Below are 19386 nucleotides of genomic sequence, written 5' to 3' on the forward strand. Positions count from 1 at the left end.
CTGATCCAAAGTCAGAACAGGTTCGGTAAGAAGGGGACTTTCCATCACTCTGTCTCCTCCCTCATTTGATGAAGTCGTGGGACTTCTCCCACCCACAAGAAGTCTTACCACTTCCCAGTTAATCAACACAGCTTTCTTGGAAAAGAGCCTGTGGTGATGACTACTGAGACTGTTTCTGGCTGCAATCTAGTGTAGGAGTGGAGGTTTAGGAGTGGATGGTGACTGATGAACATCTGTTCTGTTTATAATGCTTTAATTAACCTCCTGGTTTCAGCTTTACTTTCACCACCTTCATTCCCAGCAGTTCCCATTTTCAATGTAGCCATCTTGTACTTTCTTGTAGATTTCACCAAACCATTCACTTTCTAGCTTTTTGGAAATAAGTTGATATCTTCTCCCCCTCTTTTTCCTTTACTGTTTTGGGTTCTTTTCTATCTTTTTACCATCCTCACTGGGTACTGGGAAATACAAGAAGTCATTGCATTTTCTTAGTGTGCTGTTTTCTGAAACACATATTACAAGGCACTGTCTATTGCAGTGTTATTATCAGCATGATTAAGTTTACCAGTTTTTTGGAAACTCAAATTATTAATTTTGGCCAGTTTAAAATAATCTCTTGTTCTAACATATAATCTTTTACAGGTATTTAGTAAGACTCACTAACTCTTTTGAATATTTTGCTATTATACAGTTTTCTATAAAATGTTCATTTGCATTATGTATAGTATATTTACTATAAAATTCTGTTTTTTAATAACATCTTTATGCAATTCAGATAAAACTATCACATTCATTGTAAATGTCTTATCTTTTGTTTTCTCTGTAAATTTGTATTTATTTTGCAGTGCTGGAGATCGAACCCAGGGCTTTATGTATGCAAGTGCTCTACTCCTAAGCTGTACCTCCATCCCTCACTTTTAGTTTAATAAGTAAATATGCATATTTCATGAGTTATGGTTTATTTGAAAATGTTCATCTGCTAAACAATTTAAAATATTTGAAGTAGTATAAAAAAATTGCCTCTCCAAAAAAGTAAAGCAGTATTTTTATTTTTGTTTTTCTAAACTTTGCAAAATTAATTTTTTGGAACACTTTTGTAGATTAATTTGATAATACCAAGAAAATATCTTGAACCCAAGAAAATGTCTCTTTTCATCCTTTTCTTAGAAGAGTTAATTAAAAGAAGGGACAAAGTTCATTTGGTGTTTTGAAGTAAGCATATTGTATAAAATGCTCTGAAATGCTTTAAGTCAAGTTAAATATTTTTGTGTTTTCCAGATTATTGCTCGGTTGTAACAATTGTGGACCAAACAAATGTAAAGTTAACTTGCCTACTTTTTAGTGGAAACTATGAAGCCCTTCCACGAATTTATAAAATTGGAGACATTGTCCGCTTTCACAGACTGAAGGTATATTTCATACTTCCTGGAACTTACATATTTATTTGACGAGAACTGTTATTAGCACATATCATGGTAGCTTTATTAGAACATGATGTCAAACATTCCTGATGTTATGAAGAAATGTAAATGGTGGGATGATGCAACTTTATTTAAATAAACTGCCTTCCCCAGAAATGGACTAGTTGCTCTACTCAGACTACTTAAATTCTGTCTTCTCACTTCCAAATACAGATTGATAGTCTAAAAGTTTTCCATGTGACGTCTGATAAAGGACAGGAGTAAACAGTATTGTGATTTATTTTTTGTTTTTTTGAGACAAAGGTCTTGCTGTGTTGCCTAGACTGGCTTCAAACTCCTGGGCTCAAGTAGTTCTCCTCCCTCACCTTCCTGAGTGTCCAGGCCTATAAGTGTGTACCACCATGCCCAGCTCAGTCCCGTGACTTCTATAATAGTTTCGTCTGTGTTTGTTCTTTACTTTCCCTTCATGATAGGATTAAGCAGAATGTAGTTTGGGTTTTCTTTTTTACATATCTGCCTCATGCTTGTGTGAAGCAGCCAAATTGCCTGCATGGTTTCACTTTGTTCATTGTTAGTGTGAATACATCATAATATGTATGTTTATTCTGTTCTTGAACATGTAGATATTTCCACTTTGTGGATATTTTAAATAGTTCTATGAACAGCCCAGTAAATGTCTTTTAGTGAATATAAATATAAATACCTACAGCCATAAATATAAATATATATATTTATATATACACATATATACATATATGTGTGTATATATAAATATATACATATACACACACACACACACACACATATATATATATATACACACACACACACACACACATATATGTGTGTATACGTATATGTACTTTAGTTGATTATATACCAAAAAGTACAGTTGCTAGGTCCTAAAATGTATTTATGTTCATCTTTAGTTTTTCAAAGTGTTTTATACCAACTTACTATCATTAACAACTTAAGAGAATTTTCTTGGCCCACACAACACTTAGTATTTTCCATTTAAAAAAATTTTTTTGCATGTGTGTGTATTAGTATCACTGTGGTTTTCCTTTACATTTTCCTGAAAACTTATGAAGTTGAGGACTTTTTCAAATTTTATTATCTTAGATATAAAATACCTGTTTGGATATTTTGCTCATTTTATATGGTATTTTATCTCCTATTCTTAATTATTATCAGGATTTCTTTATATACTTGGGCTAAAGACTGTTTTTAGTGAGTTATACAGATAATGAACATTTTTTTCTCACACCTTTGGATCCCTTTTTCACCCTCAAAACTCTGGGATGGGAAAAAGTATAGTACTAGAGACACAAAAAGAAGGCCAACCTGTATGCTACTAAATTGTGAGAGAGGTACTATAAGAAGAAATCAGAAAAAAAGTAGACAGGTATGATAGTAAAATACAGCAAACATTTAAGTTTTAAAAACTTACAATAAAGTGAAGGTAGGTGGTGCCTACTTGTAATCACATTACTCAGGAGGCTGAGGTACGGGGATCACCATGAGTTTAAGCTAAACTTGGGCTTCAAAATAAGTTCAAGGCTAACCTGAACTACACAGTGAGACCTTGTCTGAGAACCGCCCCCGCCCAAGAAAGAAATTATTACAGTAAAATACACATTGGTATTGATTCCCTTTAAAGTACTCCCTCTTGCTTCCAACACGCTTAGCCCATTTCGGAAGTTCTCAAAGTCCTCTTTCATGTCTTTAATTGCTTTCTTATAGCTGCCTCTCTGTCCTAAATCAATTCAAAACATTTACCTTTCTTAGTCATTATGACTCTAGGGAAGAGCCAGAGAAGTTTCATGGTTCCAGAACCAGTGAACAAGGAAGATTGAGTGTGACATAGTGTTGTTAGAAGTCTGCCTTTCCATTGGATGGCACTTGACAACACTATGTTTTATCATACCTTCAAAAGAACCTCATGAAATAGGACTTTCAGAACTGCTTCAGAAAATGACAGGAGTGATGGGATAAGAATGTTCAAAGCAAGGTGGAGTCTTTTAAGAGTGATTAATAGAGTATGTCTTTTACTGTAATTTAAAAAAAATTTAAACATTCACTATTTTTGGTTATCCCTTTGTAGCCTTGTGGTAGGTAAATTGTTTAAATTTTACTCTAGATACATTGAGAAGTCCTTAGAGAATTTTAAATTAAAAATAAAATGACGTGGGTAATATTTTTGAAAGAAAGCATTCTGACAAACATGGACAGAAAATGAGTTGTTGAAGGACAAGCATTAGAGATGAGTTATGAGATTATTTTACTGTGGCATAATGAGATGAGGATAGTTTGGAATTGGATCCTCGTGGAAACAGAATTTGATACTGCATATTGGAATAGAATTCAGTAACATTTTTGAATGTTAAGCAAAGTTAACTTTCTGATCGTCGTAAAGCCAGGTTATCAATAGGCCTAAATTAGATTGTTCATGTCTATAATGATAATTGGCAGGCACAAGCTCTGGAAAACGGTATAGTGAGCTTAGAATTGGTGATCATAGCATCAAAAATCAGAAATGTTTGGGGAAAGCTTAAACTGTAAAAGAAAGCAACAAACATAACACATATTTGAGTAAGTGTTTGCAAAATAAGAGTATGTAGGACAAGTATAAATTAGCATCTGCAGAACATACTGCATCCACAAGAAATTATTTGGTGCTAGACTAACTCAGTTGCTATAAGGATGAAACAACTCTTGTCATGCATTGGGCAATAGTTAGGTATGATCAGAGAGGAGAAAGGTAGTAAGCCGCATGATTACCGCATACCTGTTTGGGGACAGTTCCTCAACCATTGCATGGTAACATGTCATACAAACTGTAATCACACCAAATTGAGAGTGTGAATATCGAACTTCAGGGCAGCCACAAAAAACTGAATCTTCAAGCCCAGGCATTAGAGAAGAAGGCTACATGGAAATACCTGTCGAAAAGTCTACCAGCAGTAGGGATGGGTTATTGCCTGTGAACACTTGATTGAAATTTGTGCTTAAGGATATCAAGAACTGCCTGTGTGACTGAATATGAAACAGATACTAGAGTTCTAGCAATGGAAGGCTGATGAAATTCTAGCCTGATTGGGGATAACTTTGCCGATACCTCTTAGACTTTGGATATGCAGCTCAGAAAACACACAGAGCTCTGCCTAACAAAGGATGGCATCCAAAAATAAGGCCTATTGTACACATATTCTTGGGAAACCTACAAGTTTTACAAAGAATCTTTTATCTTTTTTTTTTTTTTAGTCTTTAGCATTCACTTTGCAAAACACTTTTACCCAAATAAGGTAAATTTCATAGGGACATTTCATATGGTCAAAAAAATAGCTTCATCAAAATTCAACAATCACAAAGAATTATCAACTATCTTGTTTTGAGGGGGGTTTTTTTTGTTTGTTTGTTTTTCTTTTTTTGTTACCAGGGATTGAACAACTCGGGACCTTGTGCTTGCAAGGCAGGTGGCAGAACCACTTAGCCAAATCCGTGGCCCCAACTATCTATCTATTAAATGAACACCCAAATATAGAAAGGAAAACATCCTCCCGACATATCTTAGTTCTCTCAGTCACAATGATTAAACCTTAGTTTCAAGCTGTATTTGTTATTTCACATATTCATATTTTAAGTGTTTTAGTTTATACTAAAACATAAATGACTATTGTTTCTTTTTTTTCCTAGTGTAAATTGTACCTTCATAGAAAATCAAATACAAAGAAAAAATACCAGCTTGATTCGAGTAGGTTGACCACTACCTAGCTTTAAATTTTATGAAGTGTTTTGAAAGTTATATGATACTTATATGCCTTAGTATAGCACCGGTTGACTTCATAATTCCATAATAAATGCTAATAAATTGAAAAAGGAAAACTTACATTCATTATTAGTTATGCTGAAAATTTTAAATCTCTTGTTTCCTTGGTTCTTGTGTTTTTTGTCAGTGAGCTATATTGTTTGTATCTGTTTTCTACTTTACCTAACTTTCTTAGATCCAGGTATATAAAAATGAGCCTCAAGGTATCACCAGCTCGGGGTTTGCATCTTTGACCTTTGAGGGAACCTTGGGAGCTCCTGTCATACCTCGTACTTCAAGCAAGTGTTTTCACTTCACTGCTACAGACCATAAAATGGTAGAAGCCTTACGAATTTGGGCCTCTACACACATTTCACCTTCTTCAACCTTAGTACAGTTGTGTAATGTCCAGCCAATGCAGTATTTTGACCTGACTTGTCAGCTCTTGGGCAAAGCACAAGTAGATGGAGCATCATTTCTACTAAAGGTACATTTTTAAATACTTGAAATTTTAATTTAGTGCCACCTGTGTGTCTATAAAGAGCTTACAGTATAAGTTTGCATGCATATATCATACTAAACTTAAATTTTAACTTACCATTTTTAATGAGATTCAATATTCATGCAGCTCTACTTTTTCACTTTTTAACTTTCCTTTCAGAAAGAAAGACAGTATCATGAGATCTACATTTTAAATATAGTATGTTTTATTATTAGGAATAAAGTACAGGCTTATTTTCTACTTTTTTGTTTTTGCTTTTGTTGTTGTTTGCTTTGGTTTGGTTTGGTACCAGGGATCGAACTCAGAACCTTGTGTTTGTGAGGCATGTGCAGTGCCACTGAGCTAAATCCCAGACCCTCTACTGTTATTTTTAAGTTGCAATTTTGTATATGAATTTTCTGCTTCCTTGTCAAGGTCACTTACTTAGCACTCATTTACTCTGCCCAATTATTGTTGGGTTTTTTTTCCCCATATCTTTCTCTGCTTGCTTAATGGTATGTCTTGGATAAGTTTGAAATATCTATGATTATTACTCATTTTTTGTTTCTAAAGAAGCTGGTAAAAAATTAACATAAGATCCATCTAATCTTTATTTGCATGTTTTCCAGCTTTGCTTTTAAATAACTTGTTTAAAAGATAGTTGATATTTTCCTTGCTTTACCATCCAGGGAGGATGCATTTGAACAGCACTGATTCAGCTGCTGTCCTGTGTTTATTTCTCTGCTATCTTTTTGTAATGACGGGGTGAAGAAAAGAGTGTCATGGTGCTTGGACACCTCCTTTGGTTTAGTGATGACATGTGCATTGTCTCATTTTAAGAAACAATGAATGGGCCAGGGATTTAGCTTGGTGCCACTACCTGCCTCACAAGCACAAGGACCCGAGTTTGATCCCCGGTACCAAAAACCAAGAAACAATGAATGAAGAACATGTATCACTGAGTAAAATATGAAGTTTTTGAAGTTGAAACCTTTATATACACAAGACTACTATGATAAAGTAAACACGTACTATAAGCAAAGTTAAATAAGTAAGCCAATATGACAAAGCTGAAACTGAAGCAGTGGAAATTCACCCAGTTTTAGAAAGAATCCTACATAACCCAGGAATTCTGTCTGGATAAAGTGATATCCTGAAGAAATACACATTTCTAAACTCCAAACTTTCTGGTGACAAAGATTCTGTGTGTACGAGGCATCTTTTGACTGCTCTGGCATTAGAATATTCTGTAATGCTGAGAAAAAAATCTAGTATTCTTTAGCTAATATATAGAATCTACATTTTTCTCTCAAAAGAAGCAAGATTTGCCTGTCTCACATTTTAATGCAATTTTTAGATAAGTGATAACTGCACTCCAGTAACTTTCATTTTAAAATCCAGCATTGAGAAGTGAACTTAAATAAAAATTGCTGAGTACATTAGTAAAGATAAGTCTCAAAACTCTTCATAATATACCTTTTGACACACAATGTTATTTTCATAAATATGCTTTAAAAATAATTTTTAAATATGTACAAAAATACATTTTAAAGAGTATCTTTTAAAAATACTAAAATTGGAGGAAAATTCAAATAGCAGTAGAGAATTTATTGTGTAATTATGAAGAGTAGAATAGTTTCTGACTAAAATGACATTGGAGTTGTTTTCATGATAGTCTGTTTAGTGAGTAATATAGTTTCATTTATATATTAAAATAAGCATAACAAAATATATTGAAAATATATAGCAATATTTTACTGTTGCTATCTCTAGAAAGTAGAATTATAACTGATTATATAAGGTTGATTTTATTATGCATCTTCAGAAATAATTTTTAAAATTATTATTATCAAAGTAGAAGGAAGCAGACTTTAAGTGATATTTGGGCTACGTGCAGTGTAGTATAATTACTTCCTTTTTCAAAGGAAAGAGAATGACAATAATATTCTTTTTAATCATCACAATATACTCATTTTCATGTTTACCAGTGATTCACATTAAAAGTGCAATAGATACAACATTCTCCTTTTTCCTATTCTGCTTAGACATCTTCAGAACAGTATTTTAAAATCAGATTTTCTGTAAGCATGTTGCTTTCTTAACATCTACAGTGTTGATACTACATCTTTTTAGTGTTTTACTTTTATGTTTTTGTTTTGTTGTAAACAACCAGAAGTCGTATATTGCCAGAGCTGGTGGATCATTTCTATGTTTGATCTGTAATATGGTTTGGAAAGCAGAAAATAACCTGAGTTAGAAAAACATCACATAAAGGAATGATTCAAATTTCTAACATTTACTCCTTTGTATAAAAACATGAGAGGAATGCTAGATAAACAAGAATGAAACTGAATCTTATATAAATAATTTTATCAATGTTAAAAGAAAGAAATCGTATTATGATTTTAGAAGCATCTGTAATTTATGTAGGTATATTTATATACAAAACTATTTTAATATGAGATTGTATTATAGACTTTTCTTTTTTCATTATTTTTCTAAACAGTAGGAATAGTAACTATTGATGTAACATTTATATGATATTGACTATTATGTCGTCCAGAGAGAATTTTATAATACTTAGGAGGATTTACATAGGTTATAGTGCAGATACTACCCCATTTACTACAAAGAATCTGAGCATCCTCACATTTTAGTCAGGATGTACCTGCATTTTAAATTTTGATAACACTTGCTAAAATACTCTCTATAGAGCTTATCCTCCTAGCAATTATTAGCAATATATGAAAGTACCTGTCACATAACTATAAAGTTTGTAGGAATTATTATAAATAATTAATGACTTATAAATAGAAAAGGATAAAAATTATTAAAGTCAAAAGGCTTACTTTAAACTTTGGCCAATTCTTTCTATAAAATGGAATACTACTTAACCATAAAGATTGAGAAACTAGAAACATTTATAGCTAACTAGATGCACTTTGAGGCTATACTCTTAAGTGAAATAAGTAGGACACACTTGAGTAAATACTGAAAATTTCTCTCGTGTGAAAAATTAAGTGTAAATAAGTTTCAAATGGTATAATGGAGAGTGTGAAATTACTAACGGGGAAGTGGGAAGGGGGGGAAAGGAAATAAGGGAAATGAAAAAATGGAAGCAAAGTCTTTGTAAATAGGGAAGGATGAAGGGTGTGAAGGGAGGACAGGGTATGGGAAATAAACAAGAACCAAGATACATCATGCAAAGATACAAGATCCCAATGATAACTGTAACTGTATTGTTTGCTTTGAATATACCAATAAACTTAATGAAAAAAGTGTTTGACCAATTCTAATTTTATAAAAGGTAAAGAGGTTTTCTAAATAAAGACATGAAAAAATTACGTTCAGCTTTTATGCTTGTAAATACGAAAATATAGAGTATTTGTGTATTTTCAAAATTATTACATTAACTATTAAAGGGTATTGAGTCTAAATGGTGAACTTTTAAAGCTGAATTATATCAAAAGCAGACTAATACTACAGAATAATACAATCTCGGTTTTGCATATAAATACAGAAAGCAAAAATCTTGATCAAATACTGCCAAATAATAGTAATAGTAATATTAAAAGGAAAATATTCTATAATCTAGCACAATTTAATTTCAGAATTGAGAAATGGTTTAATGACAAGCAAATTCTAGAGCACGTTTGTGGATGTTAAAAATCATATGAATATTTCAGTGGATGTTAAAAAATACTTACAAAAACATTTAGCAAAACATTACAAATATGCCTCCTTACCTGAGTAAACATCTACCTTCAGCCAAACATGTATTGGTCAAACTGTAATCTTTAATGAGAGAAACTATGCAAAAGTTTCTACTGTTTCCTCTATTTATGGTATTGTTCAAGGAATATCAATGAATTCAATGAAGTAAGAAATAAGAGATTTAGCACTTTTGAAGAAAAAGTGTAGTATTTCTGAGATGCAAAACTTAAATAGTTAACTGAAAAGCTGTTTAGATCAATAATATTCAGTGATATATGTAGTTGATACATATGGATTTGTAGTCTCTGTGATTGAAGTGCAAGTTTTTTCAAATGGGACCTGTGTTTTTCAAGGGTCAGCTGTATGTGTATATTTGTTTAGTTGAGGATTTCTAGACAATTACAACTAGACCATAAAAGCAATATAGCAGCCCTTCACCCTCTCATCCCATGCCCAAAGTCTCTTAAATCGGTCTGTGAAGTCCAAAATGTTAAAGTAAAAAAATATCGTATTCAAAGAATGAAGTCTAAATGGAGAAAAATGCTTGTAACATTACTAATCGTGACATAGTTGTTTTTTTGTGATTTCCTGCTCTGCCAAGATTGTACTTCCCTTGTGACTTGACACTGATCTGTCACTGACCTGACCTTTTCTACAAAAATTTAGTGTTTTTCATTCAAATAGACTGTTGATTCAAGCTTTTTCCTACATGCAAAGACATTTCTACCTCACACCATTGTCCTTGTCACACCCTTTATAGCCCAGCATGTCATCTGTTACAACCCAAGCACAGCCCAGGCTGCCTGTACCATAAGGAAGGGAGTGTTTATTCTGTGCCTTTGTTCCCAGCATCTCAGTGTAGCCTGTGTGACAGTTCAGCATACATTTCCTTAACACCTGTTATTTTCATTCATTCCTGTCCTTAAAATCAAATGTAAACAAAATATAAATGTATGTTATTTTTAAAAGAAAGACCTTTTCTAAATCAGAATAAAGTGAAAAATTTGCAAAAGTCAGAATACATTTCTAGCGGGCTAAGAACAAACAGCAGAAGTACTGAAAGGGGTTTATATACAGCATGGCAATTCCTGAGTTAATTAACTATTTTGCCATTCTGGAAATTGAAACCGGGGCCTCACACGTTACCGAGTTCCCCTACCACTAAATTATATCCCCAGCCCCTGAACTACATAAAATAGTAAAAAGCTTTTACCAACCCAACTTTCTAATAAAGACTGATAAATTTGTATCTACATCATAAAATGATATTAAAATATTGAAAATCATACCTTAGAGTACTATTTGTTGCCTGATAAAGTATTCACTATTAAACTAAAAAGAGAGATACAGAATATAGTTTGTTTCAAATACATGTACTCTGCAAACGAGAAAAATGAAGTCAACAACATGTTACTATTTTGTCTGGGTTCATAAGAGGATGACCTTTTCTTTACATTCTTCTAAATCTTTTCATTACTCATAATTCATATTTAATGTTTAACAAATATTTAAAGGCATATATTTAGTTATTTTTAATACCAGTATGAGGAAGTTTTATCATACCAGTGATTTTTTTCAGGAATATCCTTACACTCTCCTCTTCCCTTGTGGCAGGTATGGGATGGGACCAGAACACCATTTCCATCATGGAGAGTTTCCATAGAAGATCAGGTTCTTGAAGGAGACTCAAGTCACATTCGTCGGCTACACAATCTTACAATAGACATTTTGGTCTATGATAATCATGTACAAGTGGCAAAATCCCTAAAGGTGATATTGAATAGAACAAATGTTTACTGCTTTATGTTTTTATATATTACTTACTTTTGTGATTGCTGGTCATACAAGTTTTGATGATAAGAGATTATATTTATAGATGATACTTGGAGTCCAGAAATTTATTTCAATTTTATTTTTTCTGGAATTACTAAATTATAAAATGTTTATCCAATTAGATCATTGTAAGATATAATGAAAGGGAATTTTTTTCAAAAATTGAAGTATCTTTTCTGAATATTTTATATCCATACACAGTTACACTGTGAAACTAGTAAAGAAACATTTTGTCATGTGAGAGACATTGTTTTACAATGACAAAGAATATATAAAATCTTATTAACTTAATTTTAATTGCTTTAATAGAATATATGGCAACTTTGTATTGTTGGAGAAATTGTTAAATTGGCTCTCATACATATTATAATTTAGAGGAATGTGTGTATCATATAGTTTATGGAATTTGCTTACTGTTTTTGAGGATTTGATAAGAGTTTTTAAGTAAATGTTAGATATGACAGTTCTCAATGAATTAGGAACAGAGATTGTAAGGAATAGTTTTTTCTGCCTTTTATTGTATCTTTTATTTGAAAGTGTACTTTTTAGCAGTTAATGCAATTACAAATAATCATAACATTCTCTAAACACATGGTATTAGATATTATCCTATGAAGACGCCCAGTCATCAGCCCATTTTATAAATGAGAAAGTGAAGCACTCAGAGGTTAAGTGAATTATCCCAAGATTCTGCAACTGTTGGGTGATGCCAGCGATGAATACACAATGCCTGTTTCTAGAGCTAATTTTTTTTGTGCATCAAAAGGAAAGAATCTTTATTGCAAATATCTTTCAGCTTACTTAGTTGAAAGAAATAGTAGATAGTTAAAATAGTTCAGATCTCCATTTTGGTGCCCAAGTTTCCTTTGTAAAACAAATGCTCAGAAGGAAAAAATATTTTCACCCTACAGTCTATGATAAATAAGCTCACACCATTCAAATCAATAAATTAGGTTAAAGCTAGGACCCAGGAAGATAATAACTACACTTTTTTTGTCTTTTACAAATGTGTGTGCATGTACAGATGTGTATACATGACATATCAGGAGAAAATTTTCAAGATATGCTGAAAGTATTTTTCTTCTGAAAAGTACTATTTGAATTATTAGTTTACTTCAAAAGAAAACAGTAATGATTGATCTAATTTTGTTTATTTTTTACATGGAGTTCTTTTAAAAAATGATTTACAACTTAGAATTACCTCATTCCATACTCTGTATTATCTACTTTGACCTTTTAATTTCTTTTTTATGCTTTTTCATGGGTGTTTCTATTTCCCCACTTGTACTCTCTTACTTGTCCAAGTTAAGAAAAGAACATGGCATAGCACTTTCCATGTAAGTATGAAATGATACCTGCTGCTGAAAGCGTTAATCAATTAGTCCTGTAAATCCTAGGATTTTTTTTTGTCTGTCCACTAGAGGGTGTCATGAGCATTCACAATTAAAGTATCTACAGAACATTGTTTCCTTCTAAAGACTTAGCATTATATATATGCAGTGCAATATAAAACTGAAAAGATTTCCTACATGGAACTGTGTGTAACTTTCTGTGATACAACTTTAGACTGTTAGCTAATGTACATGGACATCAAATTTTCTGACAGCCTCTGTATCATTGATGTTAGGAAATCTGTCACATGACATTCATACAAAGGAATTTTTATCAACGCTTCAAGACAAATATTTAAATTTGCATTTTTATATCAGAATACTTGAGACCAAGTATTGTGTGTTGCATAGGAGCCAGGAAAAATGTTTTTTAATAAAGGGGTTAATGTAATTACACAGTAAAATATAATCAATTTCTCCTTAGCAATTCATTTTAAAGTTTAAATAATCTTTAATTCTCTTCTAAATCTTAATTTTTAAGTATGATTTTTATGTCATTCCCAAACACTTTACACACATGTGCTGACACAAAATGACATCTCAAACTTTTTGTGTGGAAGTTAAAATCATATTTTTAAGTCCTTGTTCTCATACTGATAATTTTGAAAATAATTATAAAACATACATGGTGTGATCAAAACATACAGTGAGTATTTAAATGTTTTAATGTATTATAGCACAACACATATGACCATTAATCCACAAAATACTCCCTTTACTTTGAACACATTTATCCTGTTATTCTTGGTAGTGTCTTCTAAGTGTATTTCTCGATCACACTTTGTTCGTAATTATAATTAATGTTTTGGCCTTCAGTGATCTATTAGCTGCAGTTTGGCTAATTTGAGTTGTATACAGGTAACCAAGATACTAAACTGAAAGAGAAACATATTTTGTTTGTTTCTGTGGGAATAATGCCTTTTTAGTAGCCATCTGTGCATGCATTGCTTTTGTGTGCATGTTTCTGTTTTGAAGTTGATTTTTTAGTAAGTTTTTTAGATTATATTTTTATAATTTTAATATCATTCCTTCACTTGTATTTTTGGAATTTCACTGCATTACTGGCAAAACAAAGCAGCAACAATTTATTTTTATGATAGAACATCAAGCACATTTCAAAATATGTTTAAGCTTTTAAAAAAAATGCAATACTGCCTCCAGAAGGAATTTCTGATTATAACAATTTATTCCCTTTATTGCCTAGTAATGGAAATGAATTTTGTCCTTGCCTTTACCTTTTAAAAATAAGTATAACAGTAGAGAAGATAGTGTAATAAACACCTACATGTATCACTTATTCTAAATGTTTTGCCATGTTGGTTTCACATACTTTTAAAATAAAACTCTACATAGTGAACCTTCTTTGTATCACTGCTTGGTCTCACTTTTGCACTTCTCAAGGCCCTGTGTGAACATGTGGGGATATACTCCTGTGTTTATGGATGGACATTTATGGACATTTCAGTAGGGTGAGGCGCTCACTCCTTCTGTCTTTAGACTTGATTTGGCTCTTCTCTTTGATATACATTTTTAGATTAGTTTTTCAAATTCCATGAAAGACACTGAGAAATTTGATGGAAACTGTACTGAATTTAAAATTTTGATATTTATTACATCAAATCCCTTTGTCTATGAGTGCTTAGGCTTTGGTTCAAATCCTTTGTAGATTGTAGACTCTGTTGTACTAGTATTTAATACACGGATATGTATATATATACATATGTGTGTGTATATAAACCAAAAAAATAATAAACTTTCAAAAAGATTAATTAAAAAATAGAAATTTGTATGTTTTCTGCCAGTCTCACTTTGGAGACCATGTGAAAAATAAGTGTTGTCGTTTCTCATTTGTGTGTGTGTGTTTCTTTTATAATAAGCAGAAGTGGAAGATTGATTTGCTACTGACCTCTTTTTGTTGCTGTAGTATTCCCTCTTATATAGCTTTTCTGTAATATGCCTCTGTTATGGTGAAATTCTAGGATAAAAAGAGAAAAATAGCTTCTCAGTCATCAAAGAATTAGGAGTACTATTGTTATGAACATTAATTAAACATCCCAATTTGTAAGAGCTTTTGTGTATGAATCTTTATAAAAATAAATATAATGTTATATTGCTTCTTTCTTTAGGTAGATGTGAGTGTATTTGAATAGCATTCTGTGTCTCTATTTGAAATCTTCATTGAAAGAAATACCAAATTCTTTATAATTAGGGATGTTTTTACTGAATTTAGTGAAACATACCAGATTAATTGCAGAATATTAACTGTAAACCAGGTGTGCTGGCGCACGCCTGTAATCTCAGCACTGAGGGAGGCTGAGACAGGAGATTGCAAGTTCCATTCCTGTCTGGAGAATTTGGCAACACCCTTTCTCATAATAAACATAAAATAAATTTTTTTTTTTAAATAGGAAGGAATGTAGCTCACTGGCAGAGCACCACTGGGTTCAATCCTAGTATTGGAAAAATAAAAACTTCCAATTCAAAGCCCTGATTTAATTTTATGTTTGAATGTACAGTGGTCTTTGTTTATAGTACTAGGGACCGCTTTCTATTACTGAGCTAAATATCCAGCCCAGTTTTGTTTCAATTTCTACTTTTCTATTAGTATATATTTACAGTACATGTTGATTCCATTGTACTTTGGGAATTGGTTCATGTGCATAATCCATCTGAATTGTGTTTCATCCCATTCCCCTCTTCTGACTGCCCCCTCCTCCATATCTCGGTCTCTTTCCCTTTTGTAAAAGATCTGTCTCCCTATTTACTTCATTTTGTTCTTTTATTTTGGATTTCTCTAAAAGCTTCTGTGTCTGATTTATTTTACTCCACATTGAGGTCTGGAAGTGCATCCATTTTCCTACAAATGACTCGAGGTTAGCCTCCTTTATAGCCATTTTTTAATATTTTATTTTGTGATATCTTTCTGATTGTCCAGATAGGGCTTGGATTTGTGATCCTTTTCCCTCAGGCTCTTTCAGTATTGGAATTAGAGGTGTGGTGCCACCCTACAAATGCTTTAATACAAGGTTTCCTTCCATGATCTTGTGAGATAAAGTTTATAATTTTGTTATAGTTGTACTTGTAAACTTTTTTGTTTGAGTAGAGTATTTTAGTGAGCGTATTTCATTAACACTACTTTAAATTATAGGAAGGTATTTTTCAAAATGGTGAAGGAATAGAAATCTTGAATTGCACCTAAGTAATGGGTTCCACCACTATATTTAATTGATGCTATGACAAGGTTTTTTGCACATTTTAGTATGTCTGAAATGGGACAGTGTTTTGCAGTGTGTGTGTGCGTGCATGTGTGTTTAGGTGTGTGTACATGACATGCATATATGTTTTGATTTTGATGTAGCATCTTTGCAGCTGGTTTTCAGTCAAACTGGCACAACCTAGTGTCTGTCCTGGTTGAGTCCCTAATTGGCCATTGCCTCATGTTGGTTGTAAAATTTCAAATATCAGAAATTTAGTCCATTGTCCTTTTTTGTAAATAATGAATAATCTGTTTTCAGATTGGAAACTTTCTTAGAATCTACAGCCTCCATACCAAACTACAGTCAGTGACTTCTGAAAGCCAGACACCATTAAGTCTAGAGTTTCATCTCCATGGAGGTACCAGTTACGGGCGGGGAATCACAGTCTTGCCTGAAAATAATTCTGATGTGGATCAGCTGAAAAAGCAAGTGTTTTATATACCTATTTAGTAAATACATATAAAGTATTCATAAAGCATAAGTTTCTTGTTCGTTCCTCACAGTTTTCTATGCCATTCTCCATTATTTTTTAATAGATAAGCCTAATGAAACAAAAAAAATATTGTAAGTTGAGGTCATTAATTAGCAGCAGATTCAGAGTTGTACCCTAAGTTTTTCAACAGTTAAAATATTTTTATACTCATACTTTTTCTGTCATTTGTCACATTTAATATAGCAACACACGGTGGTAATTTGATTTTAGCCAAAGTTTGAAAAACTTGATTTCGACCTTGAATTCCAGAAATGCTTAATCCTACCATAAAAAGGTATATTATTTTTTAAATACCTATGATTAAATAGATAATAGAAGTATTTCAATGTGTCATTAAACTTTTCATGAACATTTTACTAAACTTTTATAAGACATGTTTTAAATGTTCAGATGCATTTGGAAAGTTAAATATCTTAAATCTTGAGTCAGGTGTGGTTGTACATGTCTATAAACTCAACACTCAGGAGGCTGAGGCAGGGAATTGCGGTGAATTCCAGGCCAGCCTGGGCTACATAGTGAGTTCAAGACCAGCCTGAACTACATAGCAAGACCCTGACTCAGAAAACAAAAACAACAAAAAACTTGCTATATATTTAATTTTGTTTTTCTTGACGTACTTGAATTCACCAGTATTCTAAAGGAGTTTAAAAAATATGTATATATCAATATATAAAATACACACTCTTCCACAAATCGAAATGAAACAACTAAAGAAGCTTCATTTTTCTAATTCTCATTTTCACAGACATTGCAATTCGTAGCAACTTCAGCACTTCATTTCTTGTATCTACAGTGAAATTGTTCTGACTCAGAATTTTACTCATTAAAAATCCCACCTAATTCTTGTTTGCAATATTTTATTGTCTCACTGTTCTACTCATATTTTTTTATTCATTAAGTTTATTAGTACATTTTAGGGATACAATATGATCACATTCATCATTGGAAATTTGTACCTTTATAGCTTGGTTCTTAGTTTTTCCCCATTTCCCTGACCTCCCTTTAACCATTCCACCCCTCTCCATTTATGAAGACTTTGTTTCCATTTTTTCTTTTCTCATATTTCTTCGCAATCCATCTTTGCTTTCCCCTACTGCTCCCACTTCCTCTTCCCTTTTAGAACTTTTCTTCCTATTTCACATTATCTATTATGCATTTTGATCCTTATTTACATTTTCAGTTTCTCACACCAGAGAAACTATTTGGTATTTACATGTGTGTCCTATTTATTTCATTTAAGAACAAGGCCTCAAAAAAAACAAACAAACAAACAAACAAAAAACAAAAAACATAGCCTCCGTGTGCATCCATTTAGCTATAAATGACTCTAGTTTCTTGTTCTTTGTGGCTGAATAGTACTCCATTTTATTTCTTTAAAAAAAGACATCTCTTTCGAGTCTCCAGTTGATCGGCAGTGGGGCTGTTTCCAAGTTTTAGCTATAACAGACTTTGCCACTATAAACATAGGTGCACATATAATGCTGTGGGATGATTTTTTTCATTCTTTTGAGAAGATACTCAGCAGGGGAATAGCTGGGTCAAATGGGACCTGAAGTCCTAGTTTTTTGAGGTATCTCCGTAATGATTTCCACAGTGGTTGCACCAGTCTGCATTCTCACCAACAATGGAGAAAGATTCCTTTTTCTCCACAACCCCACAAGCATTTGTTACTGGTTGATTTCTTGAAAGCAGCCATCTTTCTGGAGTGAGGTGGAATTTCAGTGTTGTTTTCATCTGCATATTTGGAATGACCAGTGATAGTGAACATTTTGTCATATATTTATTTGCTGCTTTTATTTCTTTGTCTGAGAAGTGTCTGTTCAATTCGCAGGCCCATTTTTGAACTGGGTCTTTAAATTTGGAAGGTTTGATATTTAAAAATTCCTTATATATTCTAGATAGTAGACCTTTGTCTGAGGAACAGCTGGTAAAATTTTTTTCTCACATTGTAGGTTGTCTCTTAGCTCTGTTGGTGGTTTCTCTTGCAGTGCAGAAGCTATTTAATAAGATTAAATCCCTGTTGTTGATTCTCTGTGCTGATTTTCATGCTTCTACTTTTATGTTTTTGACCTCAGATTTTTAACTTGAGGACTTTGGAAGCTTCATGTAATCTGGTAAAAGCTATAGACTATATGCTAAGTAATGCAGAGGATTTTATTAACAATTTCATTGAACTCCTGAATTTCGTGGGTACTTATTGTGCTGACTTAGTGTTGAGTGATTTCAAATTATATTCTTTTACTTTTAGAGCATTAGAAGCTGCAGATTTGACAGCTGCTCAGCATTCAGATGGCCTCTATCAAACAGACCAGGAGGAGAGCTATCTCACCCTTTCAAGTAAACACAATTTTTGTCATTGGTGATTTAGTTTCTGCTAAATAAAAAGTCTTTCTCAACAAAATTCCCTTTAATATCTTCTTCGATCTCACTATTTTAATTCATATCCAGAACACCTTATCTATATTTTATGCAGAGGTAAACACAGTGTAAACCTATAATTGCATTTTCAAATTAGAGTAGTAGTGGGCTGGGGATTTAGCTAAGTAGTGCCACACCTGCCTTGCAAACTCAAGATCCAGAGTTCAATCCCTGGTACCGTGGGGGGGTGTGTGGCAGATTCGGGTAGTAGTGTTACTTGATTTATGATTATATGTAATTTTTATGTATTCATAAATCTTTATAATTTCCTAGGTAACTATTTTACTAGTCAGTGTCTAGAGAAAGAATGTTTATTCTGTATCATTTTAAATACTCCAGGTATTTTTTTATTCAGACATAGCTGAGAAAGACACATAGTTTCAAGTTATTGAATTAATCCACTAATTATAGTGTATTAATAAATAGTGGCTTGTATATTTACATTATTGTCCAAGTGGGTAACTATTCAAATCTAAACTATAAAATTCTCAATGTGAAAGTTTTTCCTTTTTACACTTATCTTAATATCTAGTTGTACATTCTGAATCTTTCAATGAAAATTATGTATTT

At 32.5% G+C, this 19386-nt stretch overlaps 1 protein-coding gene across 2 annotated transcripts in view; it reads left to right on the forward strand.

The window, feature by feature from the left end:
* Pot1 (protection of telomeres 1) overlaps positions 1-19386 on the forward strand; it is an 81011-nt gene that overhangs the window by 39016 nt on the left and 22609 nt on the right. For both annotated transcript variants that reach the window (XM_010635371.3, XM_010635373.3), the window contains 5 exons: positions 1279-1409; positions 5426-5716; positions 11039-11194; positions 16164-16330; positions 18647-18735. In XM_010635371.3, the coding sequence (XP_010633673.1) occupies positions 1279-1409; positions 5426-5716; positions 11039-11194; positions 16164-16330; positions 18647-18735 (834 nt within the window). The remainder of the gene's footprint in view (positions 1-1278; positions 1410-5425; positions 5717-11038; positions 11195-16163; positions 16331-18646; positions 18736-19386) is intronic.

Source organism: Fukomys damarensis, unplaced genomic scaffold (genome assembly GCF_012274545.1).
Source record: "Fukomys damarensis isolate Sample0158 unplaced genomic scaffold, DMR_v1.0_HiC HiC_scaffold_4, whole genome shotgun sequence".
Lineage (NCBI taxonomy): Eukaryota > Metazoa > Chordata > Mammalia > Rodentia > Bathyergidae > Fukomys > Fukomys damarensis.